The sequence below is a fragment of the Charadrius vociferus genome, unplaced genomic scaffold, assembly GCF_000708025.1.
Source record: "Charadrius vociferus isolate BGI_N301 unplaced genomic scaffold, ASM70802v2 scaffold185, whole genome shotgun sequence".
Classification (NCBI taxonomy): Eukaryota; Metazoa; Chordata; class Aves; order Charadriiformes; family Charadriidae; genus Charadrius; species Charadrius vociferus.
The window spans coordinates 3,672,844-3,692,155 of record NW_009648955.1 but is presented as its reverse complement, the minus strand read 5'-3'; the positions used below and the strand labels follow the sequence as shown (position 1 = coordinate 3,692,155).

Here is a 19,312-nt window from a genome sequence, read left to right as displayed (position 1 = left end):
CAGAGACACCTTTCCTTAGGAAAACCCAAGATGATAAATTTTTCTGCAAGTTTGATAAGAATAATGGTAGATACTCATTAAACTTGTAATAGATGTACATCAAGTAGTTTTAATGATTTAAGAAAAATGAGGCAACACATAAAGAAAACACGTCTCTTATGCTCTAACTGCTCTAACTGGGGGGAAACAAACAAACAAACAAACAAAACCAACAACAAAGGGGCTGTCATCCACACAAGCTGCCCTTAAGACATGCTTCTATCTTGGACCTGAAAAAGTGGGTTTGACCCAAATGCTTGTCTCTATTTTCCAACTGTATTAGTCAGCCTAATGAAAGAGACTGCCTCTGTCCATAAATCTTGTGTCTCTGGTGGTTATCATTATAATATTTGCTGCCATAAGCCCCTAGGAATTCACGGATCACTCTCTCTGTCTCTCTCTCAAAAAGACAAAAAGGAAAAGGTCAGATGAAACCCTATCCCGCTGCAGGGCCATATTCGTGCCCAAAACAGCGGTGTCAGGGGTTGCCACGTTAGTCTCAGAATAACCGACAGGTCGGTGCAGCAGAGTGCAGTGCCGTGAAGAAAGGAGACCTTGTGTCCCAGCACCACAGGGCCACCAGGGTCAGCACCGCAGTGGTGGGGTTACACCAGTGCTGGTTTTGGAGGGCTGTCCCAGCACTGCCCCCTGCTCTGTTGCAAGCTACAGACATGTCCCAAATTGCTGGTGAGACTCCAGTTCTTTGGGTGCATGGTGGCTTTGGAAAAACACAATCTCTATTCACAAGCAGGGGAAAATCACCAAGTGATTTGTTACAAATTATTCACCATGCTCCAAGAATAACCAACTTATTTCATTTAAAAAGAGGGCAGAGAGGTTCTTTGCAAGCACGTGAGCATTTTTCCCCAAGGAAAATTTCATAATGGTTAATATAAGCAGAACTACAGTAGTGCATATGGTTAACAGCTGCTTTAACATGATATGGCATAACAACTGTCTGGAAATCATTAGCCTAACTTTTCTTTAGTATTTGGATAATTAACCAACAGACAGAGCTATTTCAGCTTATCAGATAATACATAGACATATATTTTTTTCTTTATTATTTACAGTACATATAGTCCCGTTTCTCAAAATAATACATGAAACGATTGCTGAGTGGATGAAAAAAAAAAATATCATAGGTCTCAATAGATATTTGACAGATATTTAGATCTTTCCAAAACACTGAAACATTCATGGGTTCCAAAGAAGACTTTCCTTTAAGGAAATTAAAACATAAAACTCTATTATTGTTAAGGTTGCATAGAGACTAACAAAAGCCTGGAATATAAATATTTATATATATATAAATTTTGTTAAATATATTAAACCATAAAGCAGAGTTCTCAGGGACTTTGATAATGTAGATCACCTTTTGGAACAAAGATTTTGTAGCAGGCCTTTATTGCTCTTCACAACTGTCACCTTCCCCCTCTTTTATCTGCCCATAATAATTTTGTTGGAAGTACAGCTATTCTTTAGCTTAAACAGTGATACCAGGAAAAGTTTTAGCTCTTGTAATATTAAGCAGAGCCAAAATTGAAGAGGAAGAGAGATCAGCACCACATACGGAGGGCAAAATAATCTTCCTGGCTTTGCGTTGATCTACAGAAAGCTAGAAGCCATTATCGTCTTGCGTGAAAACATATATAAACACGTAGGGAGTCAAGCAATTATAGGAAGGTAGCTTGAAAAACAGAATAGTTTAACCAGCCAACAAGTCTATAATTTGTTAACATTCCTGGTCCAGAAGTTTTGTTGCATATTCAAACTTTATTCATTCTGCAACAGAATTAAACAATAACGATAATATCGCTTCCAAAAGCTTCTTTAGGAAGTAAATATGGTCAAAGGGACAACCAAAAATGTAGACTGTGCATAAGTAGCAGAAATAAATAGTTAAAAAACTGTAAGAGCTGAATTCTTGTCAACTTCCCATGAGTCCAGGTATGGCAGAGAGGTATGATGTAAAGTTTTCCTTTCTGCTTCCCAGAGTGTTTGCATGTGTGTATTTGTGCACCTGTCCTTCCTTGGGGACAGCTTAGAATTCATGTTTAACACCCATAGGAAGCTAAACCTGTCCCCTCATGCAGGTCCATCCATGTTCTTTCGAGTGGGGCAGTGAAATGCTCTTAATAGTTTGGTTATAATGAAAATTTGGGAGTGAGGAGGAAGAAGGGACATGACTAAAACAGAAGTGGTTACTCAGCTGCTTGAGAATAAGCCAGAGAGTAGTTTGACCCAATTGACTCTTCTTTTTGGATGCCACTAAATGCAGCCTTCTCTCTAGCTGCTCCACAGAACACAGCTTATTTTCCCCTTTTGAACCTCATACCTACCAAAGCACACATTTCCTTACAGCACGCATCGGAAAATGCAGTAGTAAATGCTAATCCAGCAATGGACTTTGAGGCACAGGTGTGTTCTTCCTTGATAAAGACAGATTCCTTTTCAACGGTAGCCATTTACTAAGAAATATGTGTAATGCACCGCTGCCTGAATCTGATATATTGCGCTTCTGCTAATGCACAACATCATAGAAGCCAGAGACAAAAGACTTATTAAACATCAGTAGCTTTTCCACAGACTCACCACCGCTATTAATTAACTGCCTGTTAATGAGTGCAGCATGCTTTCTGAAATCCAAATCTGGATTTGGATGGAGTTCAACAGTAATCCCACCCTACTGATTGGCTTTGACAAACAACCAAAATGCCTATTTGCGGTCCTCATGGGACAGTATAGTTAGTAAAGATATCTGGTGGTGTTTCCACACGTATATGACTTCTATATGATTCATGGTCCAACATGAATTACATGGTGAGTAATGACTGCAATTCCTATAAGGTCATGGAGTAGCATATCCAATCGCTTTTAGTCAATGGAAGTTGTTGCAACACAGATTAAGAGCTCATTTAACTGAGAGAGCTAAATTTTGTGAATAGATAGTGTTGAATCTGCTCCTAGTTTTGGTTCCATGGGAGACAAAGAACTGAAAAAATCACATTTCCTCAGAAATGTCATGAGTTGAGCTATTTCTCCGTATAGCAGAGAATGCTTGTGGGCTGACAGTCTTGCACAATATTTAATACTTGGCACTTAAATCGCAGGAGGATAGTTAATTGCATCTTGTCCTCTTCGAATTTGACCCAGAATCCTACTAAAGGCAGAAGAATGATGATCCAAGGGCTAGAGCACCTCTCCTATGAGGAGAGGCTGAGACAGTTGGGGCTGTTCAGCCTGGAGAAGAGAAGACTCTGGGGAGATCTTATTGCAGCCTTCCAGTACCTAAAGGGGGCCTACGGGAGAGCTGGGGAAGGACTTTTTACTAGGGCATATAGTGATAGGACGAGGAGGAATGGCTATAAACTGGAAGAGGGCAGGTTTAGATTAAACATTAGGAAGAATTTTTTCACTTTAAGGGTGGTAAGGCACTGGAACAGGTTGCCCAGAGAGGTTGTTGAGGCCCCATCCCTGGAGGTGTTCAAGGCCAGGCTGGACATTGCTTTGGGCAACCTGGTCTAGTGGGAGGTGTCCCTGCCTATGGCAGGGGGGGTGGGACTCGGTGATCTTCAAGGTCCTTTCCAACCTAAACTATTCTATGATTCTATGGTTCTATGACTCTATGAAAGACACTCTGTGGCTGAGAGGGACCTTTAGAGGTGCAGGAGTGGAAGTCCCACCATCTTCCACCTGACCATTCCTCTCCTTGCAGAGAGCACCAGGATACTTTTGGCATACCTGCCACAAACTGCCATACACACATTTCAATGACAGCATCTGAGCCAGATTCCCAGCCTCCCCGAGGATTTTACAGGAGTGTGATGTGAACTCTCAGATGTGATACTATTGCTACCATCTTTGTGCAAATGTAGGTGTACAGCCATTCATGTACAACACCTCACTGGAGTGAACAAGCACACAGGGGTCTTGTAAGCATGAGTAAAAAGTAATTCTTATTAAGGGAAAAGGGTTTTTACCTCACTTGCCCTTTTTTGCTCTTCTAGGACAATAGCTAGAGTAAGTCTGCACAACAATAGAGTCAGATTTCTAATCACAAACTAATGTCTCCATTCTCAGCACATCAGATGAAGAAAAAAAATTCTGTTCCCTTTCCCGTTGTTGGCCTCCAACCAAGTTCCATGTGGGTCTAATACTGCAATCTTCATTCAAATAAGAAGAGATTTATCAAAGTGAGGATCAGGACTTTTGTCTATAAAATCAGCTGGTTCCTGTTAGAAGATTCATTCAATCATGATGACATTTGTGATATCTCCACCAAAATCAGCAGAACTCATTCCTTTTGCTTTGCAAGATTCGTCTCATTGTATCTTATCAAAGTCTTTTTGTTACTCAGTCCAGTGACTGTAAAGAATTATCAGGAAAAAAATGCTGGAACTGCTTAAGACTACTGATTTCATGAGGGGGATGGGACGAGTGCACAGAAATACCCTTCCAAATTAATAGCATTTGAATCCTGAAACAAATGTAACACAATAAAATTGTCTTCAATATTACAATGAATTTAATGAGCCTTAGAGCAATTCAGTCACAATAATAAAACACAGAATCATGCAAATAACACTAATAGTAACAGACAAATTCTAAGAAAAAGTATTGCATCTATCGGACAATAGTAATGGTAAGATGAGAAATTAAATCAAATCAGAAAACAAACTTTCAATGGAAAGTTTACTGTCCAGGGGTTTTATAATTTCAAATATGTCTAAAATAAAAGTAGCAAGAAAATGTTAAGTGTCCTACCATACTATTCATATTTTCAATTTTTTTGTCTGTTTTGTACCTTACATCTTTGTTTTCTGTGTTTAGGCAAAGCTTCCTGGGAATGCTCTTCACGGTTAGCTTCCTATTTATCATTTCTCTTCTGTTATCTGGTCCTAGGAGATAAGAAATTACAGTAAAAGAATAATAATGGGTCAGTGGAAGAAAAAGAAATAAAAAATTATGTAGCTTTAGTCCCATTTTCTGTAATACTATAGGCACTCTTCATTTGTGAAAAATGGGAAATAACACGTGATAGTTCCTGGATGCTGTTAAAGCCTGAAACTACTAGTCCACATTCAAAAAGTGCCAGCAACATTTTTGAAAAGACGGCTGCCAAAGAACAAATAGTATCTGTACTTCAAAAAAACAGAATTTGTGTCCTAAAACTTACTGCAAGAAAAGGGAGAACATTATTCCCCATCTTTACGGGTTTCTGAAGACACATTTAATCCATGAGCTAATTGATTTATTTTGGCAGGAGAGCTGTCCTTTTCTCTTTCTCATTTCTCTTCTTTTTTTATTTTTTCTGTGGACCAAGCAGGCTGTGAGGACAGCATTTTAAAATGTGAAGATCTGCTTAATAAACTCCTTCTACAGGAGTTGGGACACAGATGTTTCTTATAATTATTAGTTATAGCTTAAGATAAAACGATGATGGCAAATAAGAAGTCTGAGTTTTATACTGTGTACCTACCTATTAAATATCTTTCCTATTGGTGATCTTATCCAGCAGCATGCAACAAATGTACTGCTGCAAAGCATGCATTAAATATACCACATGGATGTAGCCAGATAGTTGCATGACATATAATTAATGCAAACATTTGCATTCTTCTTCCCCAGGGGAAGCATTTATGTCTGTAACATAAAGCATTCAACCAGTTAATATCCCAAAGTTAATCTGATACGAGTAAGGATGTTTTTGTTGGTTTTTTTTTTTTCACAGCAAATATGTAAAACTTTCCTTGTGGATGTTTTCCTATAATGCATAACACCAAAGCTTATGCTGCTCAGCCCTCTTGTTGCAGAAATATGAAAGCACTCACTTGTTGTCCACCAGCACAACTGGACATGTTAGACCTTCACCTTTGGAAACAGGTCTTGCTGGTGCTTAAAGATCTCTACTAGTGATCAGGACCTGGCTCTTCCAAGCACTTCACGCACACACGTAAGAACAAATTTTTTGCTGCCCTGAAGAGGTCACAGGCTCAAAAAAAAGTCATTTTCTGCTCAGCCAGTGGTGGCCAGTGCAAGGTCCTCACCAAAGGCAGACGGGCATGTCCCAGCTGTGAGCAAGGGCACGCAGCCTTTGGTTCCCATCCAGGCTGTGTTCTTAACCACTGCCCACAAATAAGTCACATTTTCTCCATTTTTGCCATTTCAAAGCTCTGTAGCTGTTTCTCCCTGTTTTTTCTTGGGTTGTTTTTGGGAACACCAAAGCTTATGCTGCTCAGCCCTCTTGTTGCAGAAATATGAAAGCACTCACTTGTTGTCCACCAGCACAACTGGACATGTTAGACCTTCACCTTTGGAAACAGGTCTTGCTGGTGCTTAAAGATCTCTACTAGTGATCAGGACCTGGCTCTTCCAAGCACTTCACGCACACACGTAAGAACAAATTTTTTGCTGCCCTGAAGAGGTCACAGGCTCAAAAAAAGTCATTTTCTGCTCAGCCAGTGGTGGCCAGTGCAAGGTCCTCACCAAAGGCAGACGGGCATGTCCCAGCTGTGAGCAAGGGCACGCAGCCTTTGGTTCCCATCCAGGCTGTGTTCTTAACCACTGCCCACAAATAAGTCACATTTTCTCCATTTTTGCCATTTCAAAGCTCTGTAGCTGTTTCTCCCTGTTTTTTCTTGGGTTGTTTTTGGGTTTTTTTTTTTTTCAAACCCATCACTTTTTCCCCACAGAACTTTTTTTAAGCCATCAGGATTTTAAATTTAGCTCTGGCAGAAGTCAGAGGGTCGGTTTCTGTGCCCACCTCCTGTGATGTAAGACTAACCTCGGGCTCCGTGCTTCCAGCCGAGCCCGGTGCTTGGCCGAGGAAAGCTAAGAGCGCTGATTTTCCCATGCCCTCAGACTTTGCCTGCCGAGCTGCCTGCAAAGCCTCTCTGGGCTGCCTGGTGGTGACCGCTGCAGTAAACAAAAAGCAAATTCAGCACAGTGGGTTCTTGTTTTATCCTTACGCAGCAGGAGCCCAGGCTCCAGCCAGCATGAGCCAGGGTGACCCACTCCATCCAGGCAAGGCTGCGCCAGGTTATGTCACCTGAAGACCTGGCTCCTGGTCTCCTGAGCTTCTCTTGAAGTTCACCAAGAGATTTTCAGCCAAAAAGCTTTGGGCTCCCTTTCCAATAGTGGTTGCTTTTTCCAGTGCTGAGAGCAGAGTTCTCATAAAGCAGATACTCTTGTTGTTATTATGGGACAGTAACGCTAATATTATAATAGTACCCAGAGGCCTGGAATGAGGTCCCATCACATCATATGCTGAACAAACATAGCTGTGGGTTTTGGCCAAGGCTGTGGCAGCAATCACCGCCATGTGCCCGCAGAGGAGCTGGAGATACCAAACAGGAGGACACCCCCGTGGCTGCCAAGTAGGTGTGCACTGGCCATGTCTGTCTTCAAATATCCACCCTTTCATGCCCTGAGGGTAGGTTTTCACCCTCCTTTTCACTACTTAAAGAAACTTGCCAGAAAGAAAACTTGTAGGATGCAACATAAGACAGAGGGTAAGATAAGAAGGTCATCATGACCCTCACAGAAGAAATAAGAAAATACCTGATCTGTGTACTACCAGGGGCTTAACTGATTTCAAGAGAAATATTCCAGTCATGAGATAGCCCTTCCAGAGAGACTTTTAATGGCTTAGGGTAACCAATAACTTGCTTATGCTCTCTCCTGGGGTGCTGAGATCACTCTTTCACATCCAAAAGGGAGGGAGAAAGTCCACAGTCTCAGCTTCTGGGTCTTGGACATGCCTTTAAAAACTGTACAGTGCCCTGCAAGCAAGAGGGTGACAGGGGAGATGCCACCAAACAGAGCATGTCTGAAGGAAGCTTTCCCTGGTTCAGATACACGATCTGCCAGAGAGATATTTAACATGAGAAAACTTTAGTTACTGTGCCAGTCCGTTTACTGGAGAAGCAATTATCTGTTGGGCCATGCTGTTTATCAGTACTCTCTAAACACTATGTGTTAACTGATGTAGCATTCCTCAAGCACAATTTCAGTCCTAGTACTGCATCTGCTGTCTGTCCTGGGGTACCTGGAGGCTGTCCCCATGCTTTGCCATTCTGCGAGGTACTCTACAGGCGCATAATGTTTCGCAGACCCTATTTCAAAGACTTTTAAAATTACGTTCATGGTTTCTGGACTGGATTCTCTGTTAGTTTAGATTGGCAACCCTACATTGACTTCAGTGGAAGTCTGGTAATTTACACCAACTGCAAATTTGGATCCTTATTTCTTCTTCTTTTTATTTCTGAGGACAGATTGGTTTATTTTAAAAGCTGGCTGCTGACTAGAAATGTGTGAAATAACCTTTTTTGCTGCATAAATATTTTTAAACAGTATTTTCAAGGATTTTGCAATGAGTTACATGAAGCTGGCAAAGCTCTGGTACCCCGTTCATCTTATGCAAACTGAATTATGTAAAGAACAGACCTTTGGGACATTAGCATGTTCAAGCAAGAAGAGCGTTAAAAAGCAATTTTTTTCCCAGAGACCCTTAACCTTTCCCCATGCTGGCCCCTGGAGTGACATTCTACCATCCAGAGATTTTACCTGATTTATCCTGACCACTCCCACTAGATTTTTTTTATACCTCAGGTAGGACCAACTGGCCAGTTCATTGCTTGCGTTTGCCATCACTGCAATGAATAATTAATCTCATGCTGTGAGTCCCTTGGTCTATAAAGCCTACTCCAAATTCAATTAAATTTCTAAGTGTAGGCACAAGGCCATCTAAAAGTTGGTTTTCCCTTGAATTTAATAGGTTTTGGCCTAGAAAGCTGGTCTTTTGGCCTGGTAGTTTTTCCCACATAAGGGAGGCCTTTCTCTTTCTTCCTTGTTCAGAATTACCTTGAGATCTTCTTAGCAGTAAGCACTCACTTAGCCATCCACCTCCCCAAAATATTTTAATGTGATGAAGCCACTCAGCATTTCTAAACAGGGGCACAAATATTTATGACTGTAAATGATTTCTGCATCCCTTTGAGCATTGTCTAAAGCCAAAACTTGTAGCCAAGGAATCAAGTTTAAAATCTTGACATGAAAATCAGGGCTTGGCATCTGGTCCTCGAAGGAGGGCTGCACCCCTGCTGAGGCTGCAAGGATGCATTTCCTTCTCCAGAGCTGCCTCTCACCCAGCTCTCTGCACATGCCTTGGCATCTTCTCTGCCATCCAAGGCTTTCGTTCCCTTCTCGCCGGTGTTTTGGGGAAGCCGGTCCTACTCTGTGCAATATCCAGTCTCTCTCCTGCTGATGAAGAAATTTGCCTCCTCTGCTCTAACCACTCTTGTTCCAGGTTCCCAGTTAGTTGCCCGCTTGTATTGCCAAAGTAAAAAGATCACAATTTGAGCAACAGCAAGAACAGACACCGCCAGACACCTCCATGTGCGTGAGATGTCTTTGATCCCTCCTTTGAGCTTGAACTCCTTTCCTTTCCTCATCTCCAAAGGCCGTGGTGGGCATGGTGGTGCAAGGCTGCGTGCGGGTGGGTGAGAGCTGCCCAGCCTGCTCCAGTGACAGCCCCGACGCCGAGAGCCGTCATAGCTCTTTGGGCACTGGAGCGTTGATGGCTCCTCCCAACCTTTGATTTATTCAAGGACCCACATGCATTGCAGGGGTGCACCCCTCCATCTGACAGCAACGGTCTCCCTTTGCAGTCCCAGTCCCAAGGAGCTGCTTTCCTGGCCTCACACTGGTTCTTCAATCTTGCACTCCTATCACACACACACACACATGCAAATACATCTGCTTCTGCAGGGATTTCCACAGCTCTCTCCCACCCTCCTACTCCCAGTTCCCCAGTTCCCAGCCTGGCAGCAAGGGCTGGCCGGGAAGAGGGGTGCGGAGAGCCCGGGGATGTGCATCCAACCCGAGCTGCTCCCTTCTCCTGGAGGTGGAGGGCAAGGCGCAAGGGGCCAGGAAAGAAGGGCTTCCTCCCAAAGGCAGAGCTGAAATTTATAAGAGGGCTGGAGTTCTGCCTTCAGATCTTTCCTGGCTCCGCTCCTGAGAAAATCATGTCAGTGAGAAGAGCTGGCAGCGCCGCTGGCTCCCCCCCGGCTCCTCAGCCCTAGAGGACCTGCTCAGCGCTCGGCCCTCCGGCTTCTGAATCGCGGCTGAGCCGCACGTGGAGCTGGCCGTCGCTCCCAGCCTTTGCTCTACCCCTCCATGCGCCGCTTCTATGAATCACAGGTGTTGTGCATTTCCCTCGAAGGACTGAAAGGAGTTTTCAAGAGCTCCAAAATCACTCAAAGTTAATGGGAGCCGGGAGCCCAAAGCGCCTCTGAGGAGCTGCGCTGCCCCAGTGCCGCTCAAGCCCTGATGTGCGCTGGAACTGGGATTCCTAAGTCACAGGATGCTTTTAAAAATGTGTTTCACTCTCTCACACAAGTAGAAGCCAAGAGCTTGCGAGTTCTAGTCTCACTTCTGCAATTAAACTATTCTGAGGCTTTTAGGCAAGTCACAATCCTACTGAGCCTCTTTCACCATCTGTAAAACGGAGATAACAATATTTAACATCCTTCCAAAGTAAATGTTAAGAAGACTTCAGCAGCTTATGTCTGCATAGGGTCTTGAAGATACAAGGCGCTGGGACAGCATTATGTGTTGTTGTTGCTAATTGTGAATATCCTTCGCTTTAGTTTGTTGTCAATTATTATTAAAAGTGCGAATTTGTGATCCAATGTAATATTACTCTGAAAAGATTTAGTATCTTTCACAGCCTGTAAATAACTTGGTTGTATTTGTCTGATGCAGAGATGGTAATAGGAAACAGATTTCAAAAGTGGTGTAAAAAGGAATGTGTGGTTATTCTGACAATATAGTTTTCTTAAATTTAAACCTGATAAATCAGCTTTGGGCTCATATTTTCTCTGAGGAGAATATTTTTAAGTGAGGCAACATAAATGAATTCCTTAATTGGAACATAAACATTAGCACTATGTTTCTACCCTTCCGTTCATTCTAATGAATAAACAGACACATGTCAGGGCTTTAAACGACATTTGGCAAGGCAGTATCGGGAACTTGTTTGCAAATTGCAGAAGGAATCTGATGAAGGTCTTCCCACTACCAACTTTTTAACCCCAACAAGTGAAAAGTGACCCATGCATTGCAAGGCTAGACACATCAGTGTCACAGAGGGCATGGAGACATATCAATCGTTTACCAAAACCGTTTGTCTTCATTACCATGAAATACTATCTGAAGCCATCTAAAATTTGGTAAATTAAAGTTACTTGGGCTGCAGTAAAGATATTAGATCAACGGATCCCTCGTACAGGAAGTTACTCGGCCACAGGAAAGCTCTGCTCTGTTCTATCTCGTTCCTTCTTTTTTTTCTCAGGAACCTCGGGACACTCAATACATCCACTCAGGCTCTGCATCTCCACTACGAATGTTGTTTTTCCTCCCCTGTCCTGCTCATTGCTATGGATTCACAGTACCATGGGCTTCCCTCTAGTGGGGGCTAGCCCTGAAAATCAACCTTAATGTAAAGGATGGAGTTGCTCTTGGCTGTTGTGCCATGAAGAACTCAGTTTAGGAAATGCAGAAATTTTCTCAGGGATATGGGCTTGCTGGTTGAGATTTTCCTCTTAGAGATTTCCATCCTCAGTTAACTGAGTCTCCAACCCCTAACACCAAAGGGTTCCCAACCCTCCTGGGTCATGGTGCAGCAGCTGAAGGATTGTTGATGTTGCTATTCTCCTTTTCACAGGAGCGCGTAAGCACACGAGTATGGGTCACTGATGCGAAGCAGCCAATTTGTCTGCGGAAAATGAAGTCTGGACTCTTTCTTCCGTGGTTGAGGTTTCTTTTATGCTCTCAAGCCTCATAAAGCCACTGTGTAGCTCCAGGTGTGTGTATGGTTTTGTGTGTTTTCAGTGTAGCTTCTCAGATCCTTTAGATTAAAATCCATAATATTTTTCTAATATAATAGCAATTTTGGAAGGTTCAGCTCTAATGAGTTTTATTATAGTTGGTAGCGGCTCTCGGCGTATATGGATCTTTAATGGAATCTCGACTTCCATGGAGCTGAAGCAGATAGGAATTTCTCAAAAGAAGAGAAAGGAGTGAGAATGCTAGTCTTTTCCACATTTCCAGTTATTTTGGAATCTATTGCAGATGTATCCCATTAACTGTCAAGTTACTTAGTAAACCCACCAAATTACTGCACACTCACTCAATAAAAGTGCTAGATATATAAAAGAGCAAGGAAGTTCTCAAGGTTTTTCTTAAAGCTCACCAGGAAAAAAAGAATTGTTTGTTCTTTCTTTTTTTTTTCTTTTTTTTTTTTTTTTTTTGAAACGAGGAGCACAGCCAGGGAAAATGAATGTTAAAAAACAAGCAGCACAAAATGAGGGCTTACATTTCCAAACCTCGACATACCACATGTGCCTATAAAATACAGGAAATGGGTACAAATGTGAAGCTGCACACAGGATTAGAGGCACATGAACACATTTAAAGCAGGTGGAAATAATGTCAGCTGGAGCTGTAATGTTAGGTTTGTACCAGGGGGCAAAGAGTAGATGGGGCTATACTGCTATTAAAGTAATCTTGATACAATTTTCTGAAAAGGAATCATAAACACAAACAATTTCTGGCATCCTTAAACAAATGTACAGATGTTAGTTGCATCTCTTCCCATTGCTTTTAAAACAGGAAAGCCTCCAGGCCTTCAGCTCAACTGCAAAGCCTTCCAAATCCAGAGAGCTACTTTGTCAACAAAAGGAGCCTTGGGGAACATCACTAAAGCGACTTTTTTGTCAACTGGCATTACAATATCATGCAAGGCCAACACATGACATCAAGCTATTGGGAAATCTGGGGCCTGGTGCTAAGTTGTCCTCGAATAAGCGTGTCGTGCATTAAAACAATGATGGGATGCACACAGGACAAGTAATACGATGGCCTCTACTGCCCCCGCAGACTCATCCCTGCAATATCAGCATGGGCACGCGTAATCCTCCGCAAAAAACGTGTCCATTTTCCCTACCAATTCCCAAATAGGACACTTTTGGGTACGCTACATCAGAAAGAACCCAGCACAATCAGTGTAAGGTCTACAGAGAAACAACCTTTTTATCTCTTTTTGGATAATCCTGCCAGCAGTGAGGGTAAAAGTAACTTGTCGTTAGCTATGCCGAAAGTTATAATCTCCTCTCTGAAGATCCTGGGGGCAGCTGGAGCTGACAGAGCCCGACAGCCAGGGGGAAAGGACTCAGAGCTGGCACAGCACAGGATGGTCCCAACCCTGTCTGTGTCCTCTGGGATATGAGTCGCTCTGTGTGCACAGTTGGTAAAGTTTACTGCATCCTGTGCCTCCTCCTGCCAAACTCTCGCTCACAGTGAGGATCCAAATCAAAGGCTCTCCTGCCTCTACAGCCCTGCCTCCCCATAGCAGCTTAGATTACACATTTTCCATGGACTGGAGGAGCACCCATATCCTATGGCTTAAAAGCAAAAAGCTGAAGAATTGCCTGGGTCCAAAGAAATTTTTGTTTCCAAAAAAGACAAAATGTGAATGATTTCAGAGTCTGGAATACCTTCAATCGATGCCTTCCAAAAGCAACCCTAGCCTTGCATCCAAAGTCTACTGAGGGAGAGAAAACAAGCAAACCTTTCCCACTTCTGAAGATATGGCATACTTGCTTCAGTGCCCATTAAATGAGATAGCAAGTTTTCCTCCTCTTTGCCAGGTTAAACTATAGATATTCCTTCCCATTCTCTTGTACTGTCTTCCAGAGCACAAATAAAGCACCATCTGGCCCTTCATTAACTCTATTTGATTTCCTTTGATCTCATGTAAACGATGAGAAAAAGATCTAAGACTCCCTTCTCCTCTTTAGACATGTGCATAACTCACATCAGTGTCAATGGGAGTTAAACATGCCTATGGAGAGGAAGAAATAGAAACCACTGTGTATTTCACTGTAGCATCTTTGCATTTGCAAAATGGAAACAAAATGGTCCAAAGCCTAATTCCCAGATCACATTCCTCTAAGTCTGAAAGTGGACCTTAGAGAGGATGTAGAAATACCAGGATACTGTGACAGGACACAATAGGGTAGTTGATGTTCTTATTCATAAAGCAAACCATCTTGGTTGTCATGAATTCAAGTATCTGCAGCTCAAAGGAAGAGAAAAAGAATAAAACTTAAAATACATTTTCAAGTTTTCTGCAATTTACTTTATCTTCTCTTTATATACAAGGAAAAAAAAAAATGTTGTAAATTAAAGCCTGAGGTCCCAGAGCCTTCCAAAGCCCCTCTTTTATTTGCCTTCCTCCCCTTCCCAAAGAGCACTATCATACCCCAGCTGAAGGGAACAAATTCAGTATTATCTTCCCTCACTGCTGGTCAAATTTGTAAGGGCAAAAGATGCTCTCTGTTTTGCGTTCACCAAAGAAGCCATGGATCTGGAGAGCTGGCAGATGCCCCACGCTTCCTAAGGCATGTGGGGAAGCTTGTGGGTGTATAATATCGCTGTTGGTGAAGGTCAGGGGTACATGCACCCCCAGGAGAACTGCCACCCCGGTCGTCGTCAGGCAGGGGGGCAGGGAGGCTGCGTACCCCTGGAGTGGGGTGCTTGGGGCAGATGCTAACTGAGGCCTTCACCCTGTCCTGCACCACGTGCTGGCACTGAAGTTTCTGCTTTGCCCTGTTGCCAGGGAGGGTCGCAGCCCCTCTCCCACCCCTCAGCATCCCCTCCTGCCCCTTTAGTGAAGTTTTTCATGGATCAAGTGGTGGATTTAGGGTGCGTGTGAGCATGGTGAGAACTGACAAGAGCTCAAGCAGTCTAAATACATGGCCCCTTCTGCCCAGCTGAACTCCTATATATGCACATGTGTATATTTGTATACATAGATTTACATATATATATATAGGGTCTGTTTCTGCAGTGCATCCCCGTTCCCAGCTTGTGCACTGACTGCACAGCCCAGACACCGCTGCAGGACGCGCCAGGCGCTTTGCTGCCGACCCAGGGCGAAAGAAGAGGGCGGGAGAGGGGCTGGGGAGAGCCGAGCCCCTCGCCCTGCCATCGCTGCGGGCGGCTTCTCCCGCCGTCCGCGGGTGCGCAGGGCTGCGCCGGGGAGCGGGGAACCGCGGAGAGCCGCGGGCGGGAGCAGGGCCCTGCCAGACGGTCCGTTTCGTTTTCCTGGCGTTTAATACGGGCTCTGATCTACTGCAATAATCAATAACCATCCTTTAGTCTTTGAACACCAGGGGGCTGAGAGGACTTTTCAAGACAAATTCCTCGGGCGATGATGTATACTTCACACTTACTGTGCACTTTCCACTGAGAAAAGAGAGAGAAAGAGAAACAAAGAAAAAAAAAAATAAGAAAGAAAAAAAAAAAGGGGGGAGGGGGGAGAAAACAAAACAAAACAAAACAAAAAACCCCAAAGGAAATAATTGCATTTATCTACAGAAATCAACGACTGAAAGAATCCCGACCGCGAGGCGTGCCTATATTTAATGGGAAGACTTTAATCGAGATATATGTGTGCGCGTGTATGGATGTTTATACATACATATAGATGTATATGATTATGTATGTGTGTACGCATATACACACACGCATTTGTTTATTTTTCGAAAGGCGCCAAGGGGCTTTACACAGGCAAACCTTAAAGGAGAGGGGCTTTAAAGCCCCGCTTTGCGACACGTAGCTGGAGTCTCCACAAGCGCCTCGCCCCGCTCCCCGGGTAATTACAAGCAGAATGCTCGCACAGTTTTTAATAACTGTCTCCCTTTCAGCACATCGAAAAAGCAATATATTTAAAAGATATATTATGTATGCAACGCTTGATAGGGAGCTCGGGGGAAATGATCTCCTGGATGTTACTCTGAAAGTATTTTGGTCTGGCTGATTGCGGAGGAATTTAATTTCGACGAGCCAAATCTCTTCTTTCAGGTGATAGAGGGAATCGGACCGTGCTCAGGGGCTCGGCCGGCACCCTCGCTGCAGCGGGAGAGAGCCAGGGGCGGCGTGGGGAGCCGGCGTGCGTGGGCTGCGCGGCAGAGAAGCCCGGTTGACGGCTTCTTCAAAAATCGCTGCGCAGATGGAGCTCAGCTTTCTCCTCGACAAACGCCTTTCGACCCCCTAAAGCCTATCCGCCTGCCTCTTCCTCCGACGGCTCCCCTCCAACTCGCTCCCCCGCCGCCACCGCCGTGTCTCGACCGGCCGTCGGGACGCGACGGCCCCGTTCCCACGCGGAGTCCCCCCAAAAAGCGGGCAGAAGGAGCCGAGGGAGCGCAGCTGTCGGCGGTGCTGATGCCCCGGCACGGATGCGGGACTGCGGGGAGCCCCGGGGGCATCCCGGGATGCGCGGTGTCCTCATCACTGTCCCGCGGCGTGGGCCGCCGCCGCCCGTGACCCACCTAGGGCTCGCCTGATTTCGGGGATGTTCGCGGGGAAAAAAAAAAAAAAAAAGCAGAAAACGAGTGCCTGCGCCCCCGGGTGCGTGGGTTTGGGCTCCCCCGCGAGGGAGGGACACTCGGGGCTGACCCCAAAATCCGGGCTTGGGGCTGCGTGGCGAAGCCTTCGGGCTCCCAGTCCCGCGTTCAGCTGCTGGGGTAAAAACCAGTCGGCCAAGGTGCATTTCAGTCAGCGAGACGTTCCAGTTCCTCTCGCATATAAACACAGGAACGGCCTTTCAAGAAATTCAGACAACTTTGTAAAACACCATCTACTCACACGTTCACACCGAGAAGAGCAGTAAAAGGGTACGAGTGTAGGGTCTGGATTTTATATTTTCCTGTCCTCTGGGGTCTGGTTTTAGACGGAGGGAATTGTTTGGGGTTGTTTTTTTTTTATTTTAGGGATATTTTTTTTCTTTTTCTGTATGGGGACACACACACATAAAAAATTTTGAATAATTTTTCTATGAGACTCCACATGACACTAACAACTGATTCATCTGTGAGTGTTTTTGCTGAGGAAAACCTTTTTTTCCCTATCTGCTCTTTTTCCCCCCCATTGCACACATCGAGGCGAGAACCGCAGACCCGCGTTCTGCGGGACAGCGAAAGGGAGATTACAACGTTGAAAGCTAAAACAAAGGGCTCTCGTATTTCCCACTGAGCAGTACCGGGCTAGTAATGGCAGGGAAAAAGCCAAGTCCTTAGCAAGTGAGAGAAGCAGGAAGAAAGCCAGTTCAAGGCGGAGAAACAGGGACTTTCGTTCAGAAATTGATCTGCGCTTGGAACAGGAAAAATTGACTCTTCCCCTCACATCTGTCCGATTATTTCGGTTTATTTATAGCTGATGGGGAAGTATCATCTTTTCCTTCCCCTCCCTGGAAACGGGAAAAGCCACTAGTAGCTCTCGCCCCTAACGGGATAAGCTTTTCCGCCGCTGGGAACGAGCGCCGTTTGCGAGAACCGGCGGCGGCGGCGGGTCGGGGCTGAGGCGGCTCTGTCGGTGCCCCCTCCCTCCCGGGCCCCCCCCCCCCGCCGGCCCGGCAGCACCCCCCCCACCTCGCCGCTGGTCCTTCCAGCAAAGCCTTCTAGAGCCTTTGCAGAGCAGGGTGGTGTTTCGGGGGAGTTCTGGCAGGAGAGGAAAAGGAGGCCCGATCCTGCAGTCAGACCCGCGTAAGGGTCGGAGGAAGTCTTAAGTAAGCGGAGAGTGTAAGGTCAGCTTCTAAAGCAGCCTATTGGCTTGTTTTGTGGCCATAAAGTCCTTAAGTAACCTTGCATTTAAAAAAAAAAAAAAAAAAAAAAAAAAAGAAAGAAAAAAAAAAGAAAGAAAGAAAAAGAAGCCTTCTTTGACATGGTTCAGTAATAAAACAATCGAAAAAGCTAAACCTCTCCCACTCGGGCGCTCCAAGAAGGGAGTTTGCAATTAGCTGCAAAATCCCCCTGTGAGTTAATGACCTAATTTGTGAGGTATAAATTCACTAACTGTCTTTGCTTTCTTCTTTTATTTTTTTCTTTCTATTTTTTTTCCCCGGACCTCCATGGAAATGTCTTTATTCATTTGTTTGTAATATACCAAAACTATGACTGCGACACTTTGCTGCGCAGTATTCAAAGAACGGAAAATACTCGCTTGGGTACCGTTGGCTTTGTAAATAACTGCTTTGCCAATAGATGGCATAGTGTCCTTTCCATTTTGAGGAAGCTCCGCTTCCCCATTTATTTACCTTGCTTGTTTGTTTTATTCGCAGCAATTTATTTTTTTTTTTTTTTACGCATAAACGTCTCTTTGCATTTCCTTCCCTGGAGTACAGAAAACATAGGTATCTTTAAAAAGGTATATTGCAAAAATTAAAATTACAGATGTAATACATACTGTGAAACCTATAAAAATGCGTTTACAATGGTTACTTAAAAAAGAAATTTATAACTTTCATATGTACCTTACTCGTGCAATATGCAACTGCCATATGTTTCCTAGTTCCATAATTCAGTTTTTCCTGGACAGCTGGAGCAGGTAGTACTTCTTAAAGTACATTTCATGTAATATGAGAACTAGCCCTGACTAAAGACCGAGGCTTACCATAAAAAGACACAAGCCTTGCTTAAAAAATGTTGTTTAACTACACATCATTTCTTACAATGGTATGATATAAATGTTCCCGTAGACCCATGTTATGATAAAGAGGGGATATACCGTATCTTTTTATTGCCGAAATCCCAGCCTCGCAAACATAAATATTTCCAATTAGTGAGTCTACCTTAAACTATAGTGATTTAAGGCTACCTAATTTAATTTAATTCCATACATGTTTTCATATTTTTCCTGAGACAATAGTGAAAATATGAGTTAAATTTATAGGAAAGCAATAAAAAAGTAAAGCCGGAGGTTTCTTCAACCCTCATTTAGCGTTTGCAAACGTTTATTTTGTGACCGGAGTAATGAAAAGGCTATTTTTAAAAATCGTTTGTCTGAAACGAACAATAAATGTAAGTGGGAGCGTCGTATTAAAGACTGGAGATTTCCTTAAAAATGATTCATACTCGTTGCTGCGCAATTCCGAATTAAGGTAGTAATTTAAGCGCTATAAAACGCAATCACCAGAATATTTATAATTTTAACACGGGTGCCTTTAAACTGTGTTTCCAATTCTTTAATGCAATTCCTCAGCATTTTCACCCGTCTGGAAAGCCGGTCGGTTGGCTGCGCCTTTATTTCCGTACGCTGATCTTATTTATACTCCGCAGCAGGGAAGCGAATATTTTTTTTCCGCAGTTTTAAAAAAGCGACCTGAGGCTGTGAGGGCACCGGCCGGTAAAGACGGCCGAGCCGAGGGTCT

The 19,312-nt window shown here is 43.9% G+C and overlaps 1 protein-coding gene across 1 annotated transcript in view; it reads left to right on the top strand.

The window, feature by feature from the left end:
• Positions 1 to 19,312, top strand: part of TBX18 (T-box 18) — a 185,114-nt gene that overhangs the window by 140,221 nt on the left and 25,581 nt on the right. Inside the window, exons 3-4 of the mRNA XM_009887524.1 lie at positions 15,970 to 16,427; positions 17,707 to 17,782. Of these exons, the coding sequence (XP_009885826.1) occupies positions 15,970 to 16,427; positions 17,707 to 17,782 (534 nt within the window). The remainder of the gene's footprint in view (positions 1 to 15,969; positions 16,428 to 17,706; positions 17,783 to 19,312) is intronic.